Raw genomic sequence first — 17,477 nt, 5'->3', positions numbered from 1 at the left:
AAAAAAAGATAATCAAGTTCAAAGATAATATCGCAAATATCAATGTCGAAAATCTACTTTAGCGTTCGCGTGAATTCGCATCAAGTGAGCTTTCATATCGTAACTACGACTGAAAATACGCTGACAAATCGGACATTTTGTTTGACCAGCATGTAAGTCCTTGTGAAGTGTTAATGACATCGGATGTTTGAAACCTTTCCAACAAATTCTACAGCGAAATAAGAATTCTGCTTCCGTCGAACGACTACCAACACCAACACCAACACCACCAACATCACCACAGTCATCGTCCAAGACGACGAGGTCTGTGTTTATACGGTGGTGCTTGCAGCTTGGGCTAACATCTGTGCCACCTTTGGTAACTCCTGCTCGGTCTACAAATAAATAAATAAAAGACACAAGATCACCTATCTAGATCAAGGGCTAAAACAAAATTGAGGAAAGTAATTATCGATGAACTTGCATGTATATATATACATATATAATATATATAATATATATATATATATTATATATATATATATAATAGATATACATGTTTCTTTTTTTAGATAAAAAATAATATTCATCGAAAAGAGAGGAGCCACACTATCGCCATATTACTTTTTTCTATTTTGTTATTTTATACATTGATTGATATATCTCTGTTAATTAATTTTCTCTATTTCTCTTTCTTATCTCTTTCTTTTTCCTCTCCTTCTTCATTCTTTTTTCATTTCTTTGTCTTTTTTATTTCATTTTTCATTCTCCATCGATTCTCTCTCTCTCTCTCTCTCTCTTTCTCTGTTTTTAGCTTTCGTGCCACGGTCGACGTTCTTCGTCGTTCCTTCGTTCATTCATTCGCAGTAATAATAATAACAAGGGAGTTATAATAATAATGAAAAACGTGCGTATAGTAAGCGCAAGCTAAGTAGAGCAAGCCTGATTAGACCAGACAGATAGATAATCTATAAGATAGATAAGAGATATACATGAAACCGCTAAAAAGGAAAGATTGAAAAAGCTTCGTCAAAATACAGAGCCCAGGCAAAAATATCGATTTGTTTTTCTTTCTTTCTTTCTTTTTTTTTTTTTTTTTTTTATTAATGTCGCTAATTTCAAGTTTATCAGATTCACTAATATTTGTTATCGTTTTATAATAATCGAGGTTCGAGTATAATGAAAGGATTTGTTTGTTAACGTCGTCCGATAAAAATACACTTACAAAAGAAATAATAATATTAGAATGTCGAAATTAAACGACAACAAACGTTTCCTTTTATCCTTTTGTTATTCTCTTCCTTTTTTTTTCTTTCTTTGCTTTTATTAATTCAGCTTTCGTTTCATTTAAGAGATTAAAGTATAAACTGCGTTACATCGTTCGAAATGATTATTTTATACATTATTGGATTTTATCGACTGATTCTTTTTCTTTTTTAACATAAAGGCGCATATACTTATATATTTAACAAAACGTAACTTTTTAATCGTAAGTCTTATTAGCGAGTAATAGATCGTTTTGAGATCAATTTTTTAAGAAAATTTCTTTCTCGAATAAAATCACATTTGTCGACAGATAAAAAGACGTGCCATTTCGAGATACGAAATACTGAGAAACTATTAATGTCCTATAGATTCTCGCAATACTTTCTTTTTTGTCATAACTATCTCGATAGATATTTAAAATTATAAACGTTGGATTAAGGGTTGGAATATTTTCGAACTTTCAAAGACGATATTTTCCTTGTTCCTTATTTAGCCAACGTTTTTGAGTATATTAAAGTAACATTTATATTAAATTACAACAATATATTCGTAATAAGATCACGTTGTGACAGTCTTGAATATAAAAAAAAAAAAAAAAAAATATTTGCACGCGTCTGTGGTACGGAATTTATTATTGCACTTATATATAAAAACGAGAAATCTTTCCTCCTCTTTTCTTTTTCTTTTCCTTCTTTCTTTCGCAGAAATTCGCTTTCGACCAAGTTTGTCATCGAGTGAATTAAATAATATTAACAATTTCATAATTCTATTAATATACACAAGCTATGATCATTTAGCCTTACGCATGCATGAAATCTATCTCGTACGGAGAAAGCGCAGTAAACAAAAAATAATAATATAAATTTAAATAATAATAATAATGATAATAATATCAAAAAGAGTTACTTATTAACGAAAGGCCAACTATATTTGCAACTAGACGAAGAGACCTCTTAATTAATTAGTATACTTTCGTTTTCTAATTTTTAAGTACGTACATACAACGAAAATCATTCAGTCAACGTTCATTCGTAAGTACGATTGTAATTTGGCAACCGAAAAAACTATAATAATAATAATAATAATAATAATAATAATAATAATAATAATAATAATAATAATAATAATATTTCAGAATATATAAGTTACATCTATAAATACATAGACCTAACACCGTTTGACAGACACTAAATATAACTATGAACAATCTATGTGTACCTAATAAATTTATAATTGAAGAAACATCGACTTCAAAGTCATTATTATAAAAGAGATCCATGATGAAAAGGAGGAGAGAAAAGGAAGATTAGTAGAAAACACGTTCGCTATATATATGTATAACGTATGAGATCAAAGTGGAGAAATAGAAAATGAAAGAATCTTAGAAAAAAATATATATATATATCGAGGGAATCATTCAACGTTTGTATCGTAAAAATGTATTACAAATATTTCTAAGCTAGATAATCTAAATACAAATGTCGAATGACACACAAATAGCGAGGTGAACGAGATACAATGCTAATTCGCATTTTTTTTTGTTTCAAAGTAAAAAAAAAAAAAAAAAAAAAAAAAAAAAAAAAGAAATGGAGAAAAAAGAATCCTTCAAGGATTCAATTTTCTCCCCTAAACTCCAAACGTTTCATTTTTCCTTCATATTTCTACTATCAACAAAACAAAAAAATAAAATCTAATTATCAGAAATAAATCTTTTGATTGACGCTTTCATAGCTGATTAATGTCGACCGTCGTATATATTTCGTAAATGCATTTTCTTCCTTCGAGCTCACAAATTCGATCAATCAAATCTTATATACTATGCCATGCTTGATTGGTTTGTCCTAATCGATCAACAACCTTCGACATATACGCAGATATACAGGGTGTTTTTGAAATGGTGATCTATTTAAGTCGATTACATCTCTTACCTAATAAAATATCTATATCTTAAATTGATATTTATTAAAACTTTTTCAAATAAATCTGTTTATATCCTGCCAATTTCAAGAACACCCACGATTTATATATACATATATTATATATATATATATATATATATATATATATATATATATAAATCGTTCAAAGAAATCTACCCAAAAATGATTTCAAATCGATTCGATGATGTTTACGACGATGATGCGAAAGACGAAAGATCGTTGTTGGGAATCGTGCGATTGAATTGGACGAGGAATTTAAAATGGATTCGGTTGGTTGATTGATTTTTTTCTCAGTGGCTTTCGGCATTATTACGGCGGTCGATCGGAGTTGGTGCTATGGGGGCGGAATGTGTGGGATGGCACGTATTTTGTGAAAGTCGACGAAACAGGGCCAACGGCATAAACAGGCATTGCAGGCCCAACATTTGAAGCGTGTCTGCCTGAGCTTTCCACGCGATGTTACCATTCCACGCTGCTTGCAGTGTACACATACTTTTCCATGGCCGTTCGCTTTGCTGAGGCTATGAGGCTGACCGGATACGTACGTAATCCGTCCTGGAGAAAACATATTGGGCCAAACACTTCGGTTAGTCAGATCCTTAAGTATATGTGCACATGCAGCAGCCATTAGTTATTTCAGTAAGAGAGAAAAAGAGAAAAAGAGAGAGAGAGAGAGAGAGAGAGAAATTGAGAGAGAAGGAGGAAGAGGAGGAGGAGGAGGAAGAAGAGAAAAGAAAGAGAGAAAGAGAGAGAGAGAGAGAGAGAGAGAAATCTTTTGAGAAAAAAAAAGAGAGTTACAAAGAGAGAGGACGGGGATAAAGAAAACTTGAGCAACGACCAATCCCAGCACCAACCAACTCCGTCAGCCGTGAAAGCCAATCTAAAAGGTTTTGTATGTATGTATGTATATCAGCAGCGACCAATTACCCACCGACAATCTGTGTCTACGCATACATATACATATATTTATCTATGTATATATATATATAAATTGTTTTTGTAGCATTGCCAGGTGCTAGTTTAATGTGCTCGTTCACGCGATACGCGTACGTATAGTCTTCTCCTGATCCAGTTTTCATCATTATTTTTTATTTTCTGTTTTTCGATTTTTGTTTTATATATATATATATATATATATATATATATATATTTTTTTTTCTCGTACTCTTCTCTACTCGTCGTAGAAAGTAATGGAATCTGCTTTTTTTTTTTCGTAGGTATTAGAGTATCTTCTTCATCGATTATCATCGAATAATTTTCGATATGAAAATATCCTGTTGTGTCCAATAGAACGACGAATCTTCTCTCTCTTTTTCTCTTTCTCTCTATTTTTCTTTTTCGTTTAGCGATCACACGAATTTTGTACTTCTTCGTTGCTTCGTGAGTATTTTTTTCTTTTCTTTTCTTTTATTATTATCATTTTTTTTCTTTTTTTTTTTTTTGTTTAACTACGATACGCAATCGAGTTATTTCTATTGTATCACTCGTCGTTTTTATTTCTTCTTTCTTATCGTATTTTTGTCATTTCTTCAAAACGCTGCATAGTAATTTTCCCGTTTTCTTTTTTCGTCTAGATTACAAAGTTCTTCCTATTTTTAAAGAAATACTGATCGGTGTATCATCATACATAATAAAATATAAATAATATAAAGAATTCAACGATCACACATCATTTTAATTGTTCAATCGCATCAATCATTCTCTCTTTCTTTCTTTCTCTCTCTCTCTCTCTCTCTCTCTCACTCACTTTTTTTTATATATCTCGATTGCGTCCAATGAATCCAATTAAATATTATACTAAAAACATAATGTTACATAACAACAATAATAATAATAACAATAATAATAATAATAATAATAATAATAATATTAATATTAATAATAATACTAATAATAATAGTAATAATAATGATAATAATAACGATAATAATAATAATGATAATAATGATGATGATGATGATGATGATGATGATGACGACGACGATGATGATGATGATGATAATAATTACAATCGCTTTATTTTTAATTATCAATTTAAATCGATCGTTCCGCCTTCCCTAACACCGAATACTGACAAGAACGATATCGATTTTATGGTTTGCAGTTTAAATAATCGCAATTTTCGGTTTTTATTATATTTTTTTTTTTCAAGTTCCAAAGGGGTTTTTTTTTTTAACGATTCCGAACGATTAGAAAATTGTAAGAATTAATGCATAAAGTAAGAACAAGCTTTCTTTTTTAATTAAAATTGTTGCTTTATTTTTTGAATTCTTCATCTCTACTTGAAAGAATTCCGTACTCTTGTTCGTTTTATTTTTCATTTTTAGCGACGGGGATAGATTTGCGAGTTTCCTTACCTACCTGCTGTCTTTTCGTGTTGTATATTCGTCATTTAAAATATATATTTGTGATTCGTGAAAGAAAAAAAAAAAAAAAAAAGGAAAAAAAAAGAAAAGGAATTCGATGTTCTTTAATATAAAAAATATATATATATATCCATATATATATTTATAAATTATGTTCTTTTTTTCATTATTCGACGAATGGTATTATACCTTATTGGAAAACATCGAATTCCAATGTGGGAAATAATATGTATTACTACTTGGTTCAGCGTTTTAGAAATAGTTATATAGAATCATGATGAATAGAATAGAACGTGTTGTCGTAAATAATGAAGTATGAAGAAAGAAATCGATCGCATGCCACTGTCACCTGCACCATCACCGTAACCATGTATACTAAATTAGTTTGCTTGCTTAGGCTGCATGATAGATATATACATACATATATCTCGGACTAATCGAATCACTTTCAAAGAATAATGTCAAATTCTTTTTTCTCTCTACGTATCTTGTTATCAATTTCTTTTTTTCTTTCTTTCTTTTTCTTTTTTTTTTTTTGGTGCTACAAGTGTCATTTATTAAAAATTTGTATAAGTTAGATTTAATAATATATCGAATTGTAAATACTATGATATGTTATCATAGAAATTTGTCAATTAATTATGATTTCATTATCATTAATACAATTTAGATGATTATTATTAATATCCGACAAGAAAAGATATCTATCTTTTCTTGATATAATATCAAACTTCGAATGTGTATATGAAAAATAATTTTCTTCTCGCGTTATATAAAATAATTTTCTACGAAATTTGTGTAGACAATAGGTCGTATGTAACATGCCCATGGATTTAAATAGAATTTTTGCATGCAAATGAATTGCGTGTGATAAACGTAGTTTTTCTTTTCTTTTCTTTTTTTTTTTTTCTTTTTTCTTTAATATATATATATTTTTATGAACGAATGTCTTAATGAAATATTAAGAAAATCAAGAGATACTGCCATATACCGATATTAAAAGTATTTTCCAAAATATACACAAAGATGTGCTTGTAGTTAGTGCGTAAAGGAGGAATATAATGGTAGTTTTGATTTAGTTATTAAAGGAATGTTGATGATTGTCGGAACACATACAGCACTTGGCAATGCTTACTAGTAGTATCTACAATAGTATAACCTACGCCCGAGAGTACCTATACCACACACTTATAATGGAAAAAAAAAGGTTCATGCACGCCGCATATTAAAATAATCCGACCAATTTGTGTATATATATATATATAGGAAAAATAAAAAAAGAAAAAAAAATTAATTTCTTTTTATATATTGGTAGGAAAGGTTGTCTTCTTTTGTATTTTAATAAGGCCGCTGTATCGATAATTTTTCGTGCAATCAATCTGTGAATCTGATTTTAACGTGTTGATCATTGTGTATTTAAACTAATATGGATCAAGACGGATGTAATATTGAAATATTTTTATATATATCACTACAAAGACACTCGATAAAATTTTTTAATTCTTCTGTAACACATTACTATTATCTTCTCTTAATATTATTCACATTAATATAACTTTTATTTAGTAAGAAAGAAAATCTAAAAGATATATTTGATATGTAAGATTGATCAGATCCACAAAATGCAAATGTTAGAGTGAAGCTCATTTTGATATTCTCTTTTTTTTAAGACAATAATAAATTATTTATTAAATTCTATTTTATTATTGTCTCTATCATTGCCCGAAATCGAATATTAATTCTTATTTTACAGCACTCATGTGTGTATGCGTGTGTGTAAGTAATGCAAAGCTACACAGGCTACCAATTATTTATACAATTTAATGTATGGATTTAATCAAACAACTACTCTTTTCAATTTTAATTAATGATACAATAACAAGGAATCAATATCCTTCCTATTGTTTATATTTCTGTCACGTAACCTTAGTCCATAGAATGGTTTTTATGTGTAAATCAAAAGAAATGTCTTTATGAATATAACACTAACACTTTATGGATTAAGGCATCCAAAACCATATCTTGTACTCGCAATACATATATATCAATATAACTATTCATATTTCAGATTAATTTGATAAATCGTATTTAAGTCTTTTATGCAAACAGTAGAAATGTTTAACCCTTTAACTGCAGAACAATGCAATTAAAATGCACTCTGAGAGATTGAAACTAAAACAGAATTAAATGTTGTATACTAAAATATGAATTAAATGCTATGTATAGACAGTATTTCATATCTAATCATTGTGCAAAGCATTAGCTGGGTGTAGGATATTTGATCATATTTTTCCAACTAACAATAATATTTATTAATAAACATAACTTTCAATTCATAAATAAAATAATATAACATTGAATAATTTTAATTTACTAATATATAAATAAAAATATAGCACTTTGATTTAATGTAATATATTGAGTTAAATTAGAATTCTTCTTTTGTATGATATAATTCAAAGCATTTATCAATACAAAGGCCTACATCGCATTTTTTGCACTCATACCGCGATTCCGATCTTTTCTTGTTCTTTGCACACACAACACATTTTCGTCTTGCAGTCTTTGATTTTGCTGTATTACTAACATACACAGAAAGAAAATGTCTTTCTGTTAATCTAAATGTATTGTTTCCGAAATTTTTATTTCCTCTGCCTACTATTACTCTATCCTGTGGGTATTTCCTTAAAATTTCTGTATCACTGTTTTGTTCAATTACACATTCTTCAGTTATTCGAGCCATATTCACAGGTACAAGAACTACAAATTACAATGAAAAATCAGATATCTATTTCTAATGAAAATAGAAAATATACTGAAACTATTGCTAAAAATGTGTAAATGAGAGATATTGAATATACTGATATCTGCTAACTAATATAGAACCTCTTACTCTGAGTGCATATACGTGTCTACAGCATTGAAAACAAATTTTTCACTCTGAGCACATATATACGCCCACAGCACTCAAAGGGTTAAATAAAAATTGATATAAGAAAAATCTAATTATTATCGATATGTATGTGTTGAATAACATTATATTATATATATATATGTAATATGCGAGTACAAGTTGAACATTCTGTTGCTATACCATTTAATATAGCTATCACATATATGTATGTTATTATTTAACTTGGTAAAGTACATTTAGTTGAGCATATGCTAAAATAAGATGTGTATAGTTCATAAAAAAATATCTAATATATTTTCTGATTACCAGAAAAGATATGGTAGAGCAACCATGATAGTGACACATTCTTTTTCATATGAGTCATATTATTCTTAGTTAATAATTAATTTGTACTTTAATTTATTTATCATATTTTGTATAAATAATGTCAGAAATTTATTCCTACAATTAAATGAGATACTTTCTGAATTTATATTTCTTAAAAATGAACACTATATACAAACACTATATACATATACATTAAATTTTGTTAAATAAATTATGTTGAATTACCGCTTATAATTATATATATATGCATATATATATATATACACACATACATATATACATACATCAATTATAAGCAATAATTTAATATAATTAAAATGTTAAAATAAAGATGCAATTCTCACATATGACTCACAGAATGTTAATGTGAAAGAGAATCATTCTTTTTAGGGATAATTTATGGTCCAAAAATTATAGATACAATCACTTACCCTGTACTGCTTCCTGTGCTAGCCTTTCTCCGGAAGTACTGGGTTTTGATAATAGATGTCCTAAGAGAGAAAGAACAATATATTACAAAATAAAAAAAAAAAAAATACAATTGTTACAAATTTAAAAGCAAGAAAAAAGTACTGGGACAACAGTATTTTCGCATATTGATAAAAATGCTTACCAACATCTGCTGACTGATGTTTACTATCCAAACTATCAGAAACAGATTGATTACTCGTATAAAACGTTTGAGTAATGTCTGGTTTTTGATCATGATCAGGTGTGTTAGATGGTGTATCTTCTATTCCAATTTTGTTCAATGAACTGTCTCCTATGCTTTGTTCTTCATAACTGCAACTACTACCATCTTGTTCCAAATATTCAGGCATTTCTAGCTTTAGATTTGGCATCAAAGGAATTATTTCAACAGGATCTGAACCAGGTATTGTTTGATTATCTGATATCTTATTTTCTGAGTCTTTTCCAGATAATGCATTGCTAACTGTTTTATCCGCATTCGTATTCGTGTTATCACGACATTTTCGTCTCTTTGTAGGTGGAGTTTCAGTTTGCAACTCAACTGCATGATATGGCATGGGTGAAGAAGGTGACTTACTTCTCTTGACATCCATTGTAGATTTTATAGAAGAATTTTGTAGTTGTATTTCTGGTTCATTGGGAATTTCTAAATCATCCTGCAATATAATCAGTAATATAAGCATCTACTCTTTTAACCAGATTATTATTATTATTATTATTATTACTTTTATTCAAAAATATTCAATAGAAATATATTGTATAATATATATTCTTCTTTAAATTAGTCATACTTATACCAACCTCAACCAAACCATCATTATCCTTCCCTGTACCATCAGTGAGACCTTGAACTGCCAGCAATTCTGCTGTTGTTAAGAAGCTAGCAAGTTGTTCTTGAACAACGTTAACTTCACCTTGATACATAAAATCGACCAAGGCTGCTAAGTCATCAAATTTTACATTACGGAATATTATAACTGGATGTTGACATGGATTTTCCTGTTATACAACAAAAAGATTATATACAAATTGATTATATATAATGAATAATAAATAGAAGATATAAATAATAAAAAATAAAATTATTATTGCAAAATTACCTTAAAAAGATCTCTGAAATATGTGCTACATGCTGATAAGAGCATTTTGTGTGCTCTGATCCGCTTGCCTTCACAGCTTAATGTAACATCAACGAGATCTTCATCTGTCCTTAACGTATCAAAAGCACATGTAATATGTTTTAAATAATTATTCCACCTAAGAGAAAATTGTTGACTGGAACCCATTCTGTTCTATCTAAAAAGAAAATATATTATATTAAATTAAAGATTTAGAAGAAATATATAACTTTTAAAATATAAATTATAAACGGTTTATATATTATATATATATATTTCTCATATCTTTTAAAATAGCAAAGACTTAATTGTACAAAATATAATTGACAAAATTTGTATACATACATATATACATGTATACATATATACATATATACATACATATATACATACATATATACATATATACATACATATATACATACATATATACATACATATATATGTGTGTATGTGTGTATATAAGCTCTTAAAATATATATAATCCTACTGATCAATCAATGATTGTCACGAACAACTAATACAACAAAGATACTGTATGAGTAACAGAATTGTCACTGCATTTTGCATGATCATATTTTTAATTACTCTTACATATACACCCACTCTAACCTGAATTATAACTGTTTGTGACGCCTAACAAAAAAAAAAAAAAAGAAAAAAAATTCATTGTCTATACATTCTAAATTTACGTATCTAGATTACATGTACGTATGTATGCGTAATAAATCTAATACCATTTGTTTACGATTAGTTCGTAAAAAGGAATAAAAATGAAAAAGAAAGAAAAGGAAGAAAAACGAAGAAAAAAGAAAAAGTTTCATACATATTCAAGAAAAATTAAGAGAATGCCGATATTTACGCATAAGTCTGTATCTACGGTTGGCCCTCACCTTGCCCGTAAGAATCCAGCAAGCTTCAATACGAGTGGCGATGTGTAGGACCAAAGATTGGGGTCCTCGATATGTGCGACGTGACGGGAAAACTGTCAGCTGCAGTCACGAACTTCACCCCCCACCCCGAGACGAATAAATATATAAGAATTGCGTATTTTCACGTAAAATGCGCTACTTCCTTTGCATTTCACGAAAAATAAAAACTGTAAACAGTGAGGCAACATAGATTTTCATGGCACTGTAAAGGCATCGTTCTTAGCGCAATGCATAGACACTACTGGCGTCAATCTACTCAACGATTATCGCGTTATATAATTTCATTACGGCTCGATTCAAAATTAATATTTTCTTTCTCTTTCTAACGATTTTCTTATCAACACTTATCAACGAAATGACAGCCGGTGCCCATTTTCCCAACGGAAAACGCGTAAGATGGGCGAAAGAAGCTCCCACTTCCTACAGAAGCCACGCGCGATGTGTGGGGGGTCTCGATAAAACATGACGCTTATAACATCTTCTCATTGGTGCAAAAACTGGACATTGTTTCGACCAATGAAATTGCTCATATTTATATTTTCTCGATTGTTTCGTAATATTTGAAATTGAATAAATATTGGAATTATCTAATTATTTTAATAATAATAATAATAATCCAATCTTTTTCGAATTTTTGAAAATATTGTTTTTTTTTTGACCAATCATATTTAATTCTTAATTATAAAATTGTTTTATTTTGTTCGTGTTTCTTTTTGTTAATATATATGTAGTGTGTGTGTGTGTGTACGATCTTACAAGACCACTCTAACTAATACTATTTGGTTTCGGATTAAAGAAGTGTGGCAAATATGCAGAGGGCGTTATTTTTCGACGCAAACATTCATGACCTATCGAGATCCATAAGATCAAAGTTTTACAGCATTTTCGAATTTTTAATACTGTTACGTATATTATTACGTATATCTTCTCACTGCCTTAGATCATGTCAAAGAGCAAAATTCAACATCAAGTTGACAATGGTATTGTAGCTGTTAAGAGTAAGGTAATTTGATTTCTACATACCTCTGTAATCAACAATGGAGCTGTTAAGAATGTTTTCTGAGAATATTCAACGACTGTAAAAGTTAGATTTATAGATTAATTAATTTTTATTGCCAATACATTAATACTACTTTCTTTTAATTATTTTTTGGGGATATATAGAATATAAATAAATTGTAACTATTTTATATTCGAAGTACGTTATTTAAAAGGATTATCATGTTCCATGTCATTCCAATTTTACATGACTTTTCATTCGTGTTGATTTTTTATTCGATGTTTATATTTATCTTTCATAACACTTATATGTATCCTGTAATACTTATAAGATAATAAAAATTACTGTTATCAATAAGAAAGAATGAGAAATAAAATGTACTGTAAAATAAAACAAGATACTTTCATTTAAGTAATTTAGAAATTTAGAAATAGATATAGAATATCACAAAATAAAATGAATGGAAAGTCTAGTGGGTCAACAATGGCTCGTATAACACTAATATGTTATTGAATCTAAAATATATGTAATCTGACAAAATATATAAGAAAGAATATATAAATAATATCTATATATTTATCATTTTTTCATTTTATAGTTTGATGCTGACATTATAAGATTCTCAGTTAGAAGAAATGAGCCTATCAGTTATGAAGATTTTAGAAAACTATTAGCAGAACGTCATGATATTGGTCCTGAATTAAACTTTCTTATTTGGTATACGGATCCAACAGATGGAGATTTACTGCCAATTAACAATGATAACAATTTGGCCAGAGCATTACTTGCTGCAAAGCCACTTCTTAGAATATTCATACAGAGGAAAGGTAAATTTCTACATATATTTTTTATTTTTTTTTTTTTTTCTAATTTCCTTCAATTAATAAACTATAAAAATATTTGTTAGGTGATGGATTGGAAGATATAAATGGATATGGTACAATGAAACCAAAAAATTTAATTTCAAGTATACTTGGTGGTACTCCTGGTAAACCAAAGTCTTTGGCAATATCAAATCCGCATGATTTTCGACAGGTAAATTATATTAAGTCTTATAAATTTTTTTTATAAATTTAAGTCTAAATTGTGATTTTAATAAGCATAACATTTAGAAAGGAATATATGGTTGTATAAATAATAGGTATCTGCGATCATTGATGTGGATATATTACCTGAAACTTGTCGCCGTGTTCGACTTTTAAAGCATGGATCAGATAAACCGCTAGGTTTCTATATTAAAGATGGCGAAAGTTTTCGAATATTACCACCATCAGCTGGAGGTGGAATTGAAAAAGTACCAGGTGTCTTTATTAGTAGATTAGTACCAGGTGGTTTAGCAGAAAGCACTGGTCTGTTAGCAGTAAATGATGAAGTATTAGAAGTTAATGGAATAGAAGTAGCTGGAAAAACTCTTGATCAGGTTATAATTCTGATATTTTTTATAATATATAAGTACTTTAAAAATGTATAATATATATATTATATGTATATGTATAACATAAATTGTCATATTGATTAGGTCACGGATATGATGATAGCAAATTCTTCAAACCTTATAATAACAGTTAAACCTGCCAATCAACGAGCTGCTCTTGCAGCACCACGACGTGGTTCCTTTTCACGTAATAGCCAATTATCATCAGGAAGTCATCAGTCAACGCAAAGTGCAGCTACAGGTAGTGATGAAGATGCAGATGAAATTTTAGATTTAACAGGTGTCACACTTCATGATGAGGCAGCAACATCTGTATCTCAACATCATCATTTCCATCAACATCATCATCATCAAAATCATTTCAATCACGACCAGGGTGTTTTGCATCTGTAGATAAAAGGTAAACTAAAAATTGAATTATATTATTTCAAAAGATTAGCATGCATGATATGAAAGTATTGAGGTATATTACTGTCATGAACAGAATTGTATATTTTGTGTGCTCTGTTCTCTTAAATTTATGTATTATTTTATATTATTCTATTATATAATTCATTTGCTATTTGTAATGATAGTAACGAAATTTTAATATTTCCTTGATTCTAAATATTCAATATTTGCTTATATGAAAGATTAAAAAAAAAAATCACTCGATGAAACGTATAGTTTAGATAAATAATATTATTGACAATAAAAGCAGCTAAGTAATTATAAAAACAGTTTTGTATAATATTACCATTTTTATCAAAACTGTTTTTATATATTTTGAATAATAATCTATATATGACAGCTATGAAACTATATTGAAAATTAGAAAATAATATAAGAAAATATTTTTTACACGCAAATGTCTTTCAAAAAAATAAACATTTTTGTAACTTAATAATAGCTTAGCTTTATATATATACAGTCAGGGACAAAAATAAGTCAACAGGTATTGGAAGTAGATAATGATGACATTTAATTGAATTAACATGATTGTTATATACTTAAGTTTTATTTATTATGTATCCTTATAGGATATACTATATACAGAATTATTATTCAATAACTAATTGATATTCATATTTATATTTTGATGTAAACAAGTCGTATTTACCGAAAATGTCAGCTATTTGTCAAGAGACAGAAGTATTTACACTTATTTTTCTTTTGACAAATAGCTGACATTTTTGCTAAATACGATTTGTTTATATAAAAGTGTACATTTGAATTTCAATTAGTTACTGAATAATGTATATACTACAAAAATACATAATAAATAAAACTTAACTGTATAACTTCATCATTAACTATTTCCAGTACATATCTACTTATTTTTGTCTCTGACTGTATATATGAACAATCGAGGTGATGTATAAAAATTCCTATTTTAAATTAAAGAAAATAAATTCTAAGCAAACACACAAATATTCATTGCTTTTTTGATACATAGCAAATAAATATAATTAGCATAGTACTTTATAAAATCCATTAGAATATAAATATACATTATAATGAACAGATATCAAATTTACACTTATATCAATTAAAAAGATTAATTTATTATAAAATATTACCATGACATAAAAACAAAGTTAAAGCAATATTATTCAAGAACTATCTTTTTGCTATTTCTATTATTTCATAAATTTTTAAAAAGTGCCTGATTACTATTAAGAAACTAATAGATTTTTCATTTTATTCTAATATCTAATAAAACATAAAATACAATATATATATATATATATATATATATATATATATATATATATATATGTATATATATATACATAAAATATCTACTAATAAAGAAGGTTGTGATATAAAAATAGTAATCAAAGAAAAAAATGTATTGCAAGTGCAAGAATATATATTGTTATGTGTTCCTTAGAATTTGTTTATACTCATTAGAAAGAACTTATTACATAAATGCACACGAACTAATTAAAAGGAAATATAAAATAATAAAGAGTAAAACACAAAATATGCAATTCGTTTTTATGCATGTCACATCATACTCTCATTCATGTTAATCAGTCATACAAGTATTAGAACTTTAATGATGTACTTAATCATTTGATGCTACTTAAAAAGTAGATCAATATGAGGAAAATTTAAATTTCTTTTTTATAGAAGTACTTAGTTTTACTAAATTATATTTTATAGCATAACTTAGACGATGCAATGGAAAAAGACACTCATAAATATTGGTATTGATTGTATTGTAATAATTTGCTTGCTTTTAAGAATATTTACTTGTATATAATGCAAAAAATTAAATTCAATAATTTAAATTATCATTATGTGTAAAAGAGGTCTTTATATAATAACAGAATTGTAAATAATTGATTATCAACTGGTATACTAATAAAAAACATACAGAGGGAGCATATTTTTAATCAGACAAATAGGTGTACTGTAACAGAGTGGCCTTAAATGTAAATCATTCCAAATATCATTTTTTACATGAATATATTGAATATTATGGGATATCAATACACGCCTATTCGTGTATCTACTCTGTTTATTCTACAACATGTTGAAAGTGTTGAAGTTTTTGAATTTTAATTCCATTTTTATGAATGTTATTTATTATCTAATTGAGAGTTAGGTATGAGCTATAATGTATTGTATAATTAGTAGGCATAAAAATTATGAAACATGGCAAATTAAGAACTTGTGCATATAAAATATCATGTGCTCTTCCATTATTTCCTCATCAATTAAAAAGTAATAGTGTGAATAATATCACATTCCACTTCTTTAGTACAATGGAGCACATATTTCATTATTACAAAAAAAGTATTTTATACATTCGATAAACCAACTTTTTTTTCTTGTTTAGATGTATAAATAAGTAAATTACAGAAATTATATTCAGTGCTTGTTATTCGATTGTTCTTTATTATATTTAAACTTTCACATTTAAACTATATTATTTAATATATAGTGAACATAAGAAGTATTTGTAAAACAATTAATTTCATCTTATTACCTATACAATTACAACATAATAAAGTTTAAGTAAAATTAATTGTTTTTACAAATACTTTTCATGTTCTCCATAAATTTTTGCCATGGATACTCTTTCTACCACTGTAGTATTGAAGGTTTAACATATCATGTATCATATATTATACTCCAGAGAATATAACTTTTATTTACGTTAATAACATTTATAATCATTGTAATTTGAATATAAGCCAGGATATCTTTTAAATAAAATCATGTGAAAATTTTGGTGGACGGATATAGTATATGTATAAAATTATGTATGTTTATGTACACAGTGTGTCTATAGATGCAATGAGTTATGTTCGATTTGACAAAGAGCAATAAAATAAAATCTTATTTCGTTAATATTATAAAAAAAGTAAATGAGAGGGAATGTAGAAATCTCGTTGCTGAATTATTCTATAAATATACTGTATATGTCATTTAAAGCAAGCACCTTTTGTACTTAATTAGAATATATATTAAAGATGTGAAAGAGTATATAACTTGAAATATAGTCAGTATTCTGATACCATATTACTTAATAGATATTAAGATTTTCATTAAACATATTAGTCATTTGTTATTTGTCATAAAAGCCTTATCATCTTTCGAAATTTTTTTTCATAACAGGAAAAAAGAAATTAATTTACAAAAAGCATTAAATGATTATTACTAATTATAATAATGTAGTTATTTTTAATGACAGCTTATAATAAAATATTTTACTATACTTTATCAAGTTTATTTGTC

At 27.6% G+C, this 17,477-nt stretch overlaps 2 protein-coding genes across 8 annotated transcripts in view; one reads left to right on the top strand and one right to left on the bottom strand.

The window, feature by feature from the left end:
• LOC122633037 (protein bric-a-brac 2-like) overlaps window positions 1-11,763 on the bottom strand; it is a 31,231-nt gene extending 19,468 nt beyond the window's left edge. For 2 of the 7 annotated variants that reach the window (XM_043820506.1, XM_043820504.1), the window contains exons 1-5: window positions 11,275-11,761; window positions 10,364-10,559; window positions 10,065-10,262; window positions 9,406-9,919; window positions 9,224-9,283 (exon numbers count right to left, since the gene is read on the bottom strand). In XM_043820506.1, coding sequence (XP_043676441.1) covers window positions 9,224-9,283; window positions 9,406-9,919; window positions 10,065-10,262; window positions 10,364-10,549 — 958 coding nt within the window. In that variant the 5' untranslated portion in view covers window positions 10,550-10,559; window positions 11,275-11,761. Of the gene's footprint in view, window positions 1-6; window positions 375-3,335; window positions 3,741-4,334; window positions 4,775-5,156; window positions 8,312-9,223; window positions 9,284-9,405; window positions 9,920-10,064; window positions 10,263-10,363; window positions 10,560-11,274 lie in introns of those variants that run through there. The other 5 variants (XM_043820502.1, XM_043820508.1, XM_043820509.1 and 2 more) reach the window with 5 other exon arrangements.
• A 356-nt stretch (window positions 11,764-12,119) lies between these two features.
• Window positions 12,120-14,149, top strand: LOC122633175 (partitioning defective protein 6). The gene is made up of 5 exons (XM_043820796.1): window positions 12,120-12,316; window positions 12,912-13,140; window positions 13,221-13,348; window positions 13,455-13,733; window positions 13,833-14,149. Exons 1-5 carry the CDS (start codon window positions 12,257-12,259, stop codon window positions 14,139-14,141), a joined length of 1,005 nt encoding a protein of 334 aa, XP_043676731.1. The 5' UTR covers window positions 12,120-12,256; the 3' UTR covers window positions 14,142-14,149.
• Window positions 14,150-17,477: the final 3,328 nt, after the last annotated feature.

Source organism: Vespula pensylvanica, chromosome 11 (genome assembly GCF_014466175.1).
Source record: "Vespula pensylvanica isolate Volc-1 chromosome 11, ASM1446617v1, whole genome shotgun sequence".
Taxonomy (NCBI): Eukaryota; Metazoa; Arthropoda; class Insecta; order Hymenoptera; family Vespidae; genus Vespula; species Vespula pensylvanica.
Note: the sequence above shows the minus strand (reverse complement) of the source record. Positions and strands in the feature narration are given on the sequence as shown.

What these genes read in the sequence shown, in the direction of transcription:
- LOC122633175 (XM_043820796.1), top strand. Translation starts at nt 12,257, where the DNA reads ATGTCAAAGAGCAAAATTCAACATCAAGTTGACAATGGTATTGTAGCT. An exon ending in ATCCGCATGATTTTCGACAG is followed by an intron (nt 13,349 to 13,454) that starts GTAAATTATATT and finishes TATAAATAATAG; the next exon opens with GTATCTGCGATCATTGATGT. An exon ending in CTGGAAAAACTCTTGATCAG is followed by an intron (nt 13,734 to 13,832) that starts GTTATAATTCTG and finishes CATATTGATTAG; the next exon opens with GTCACGGATATGATGATAGC.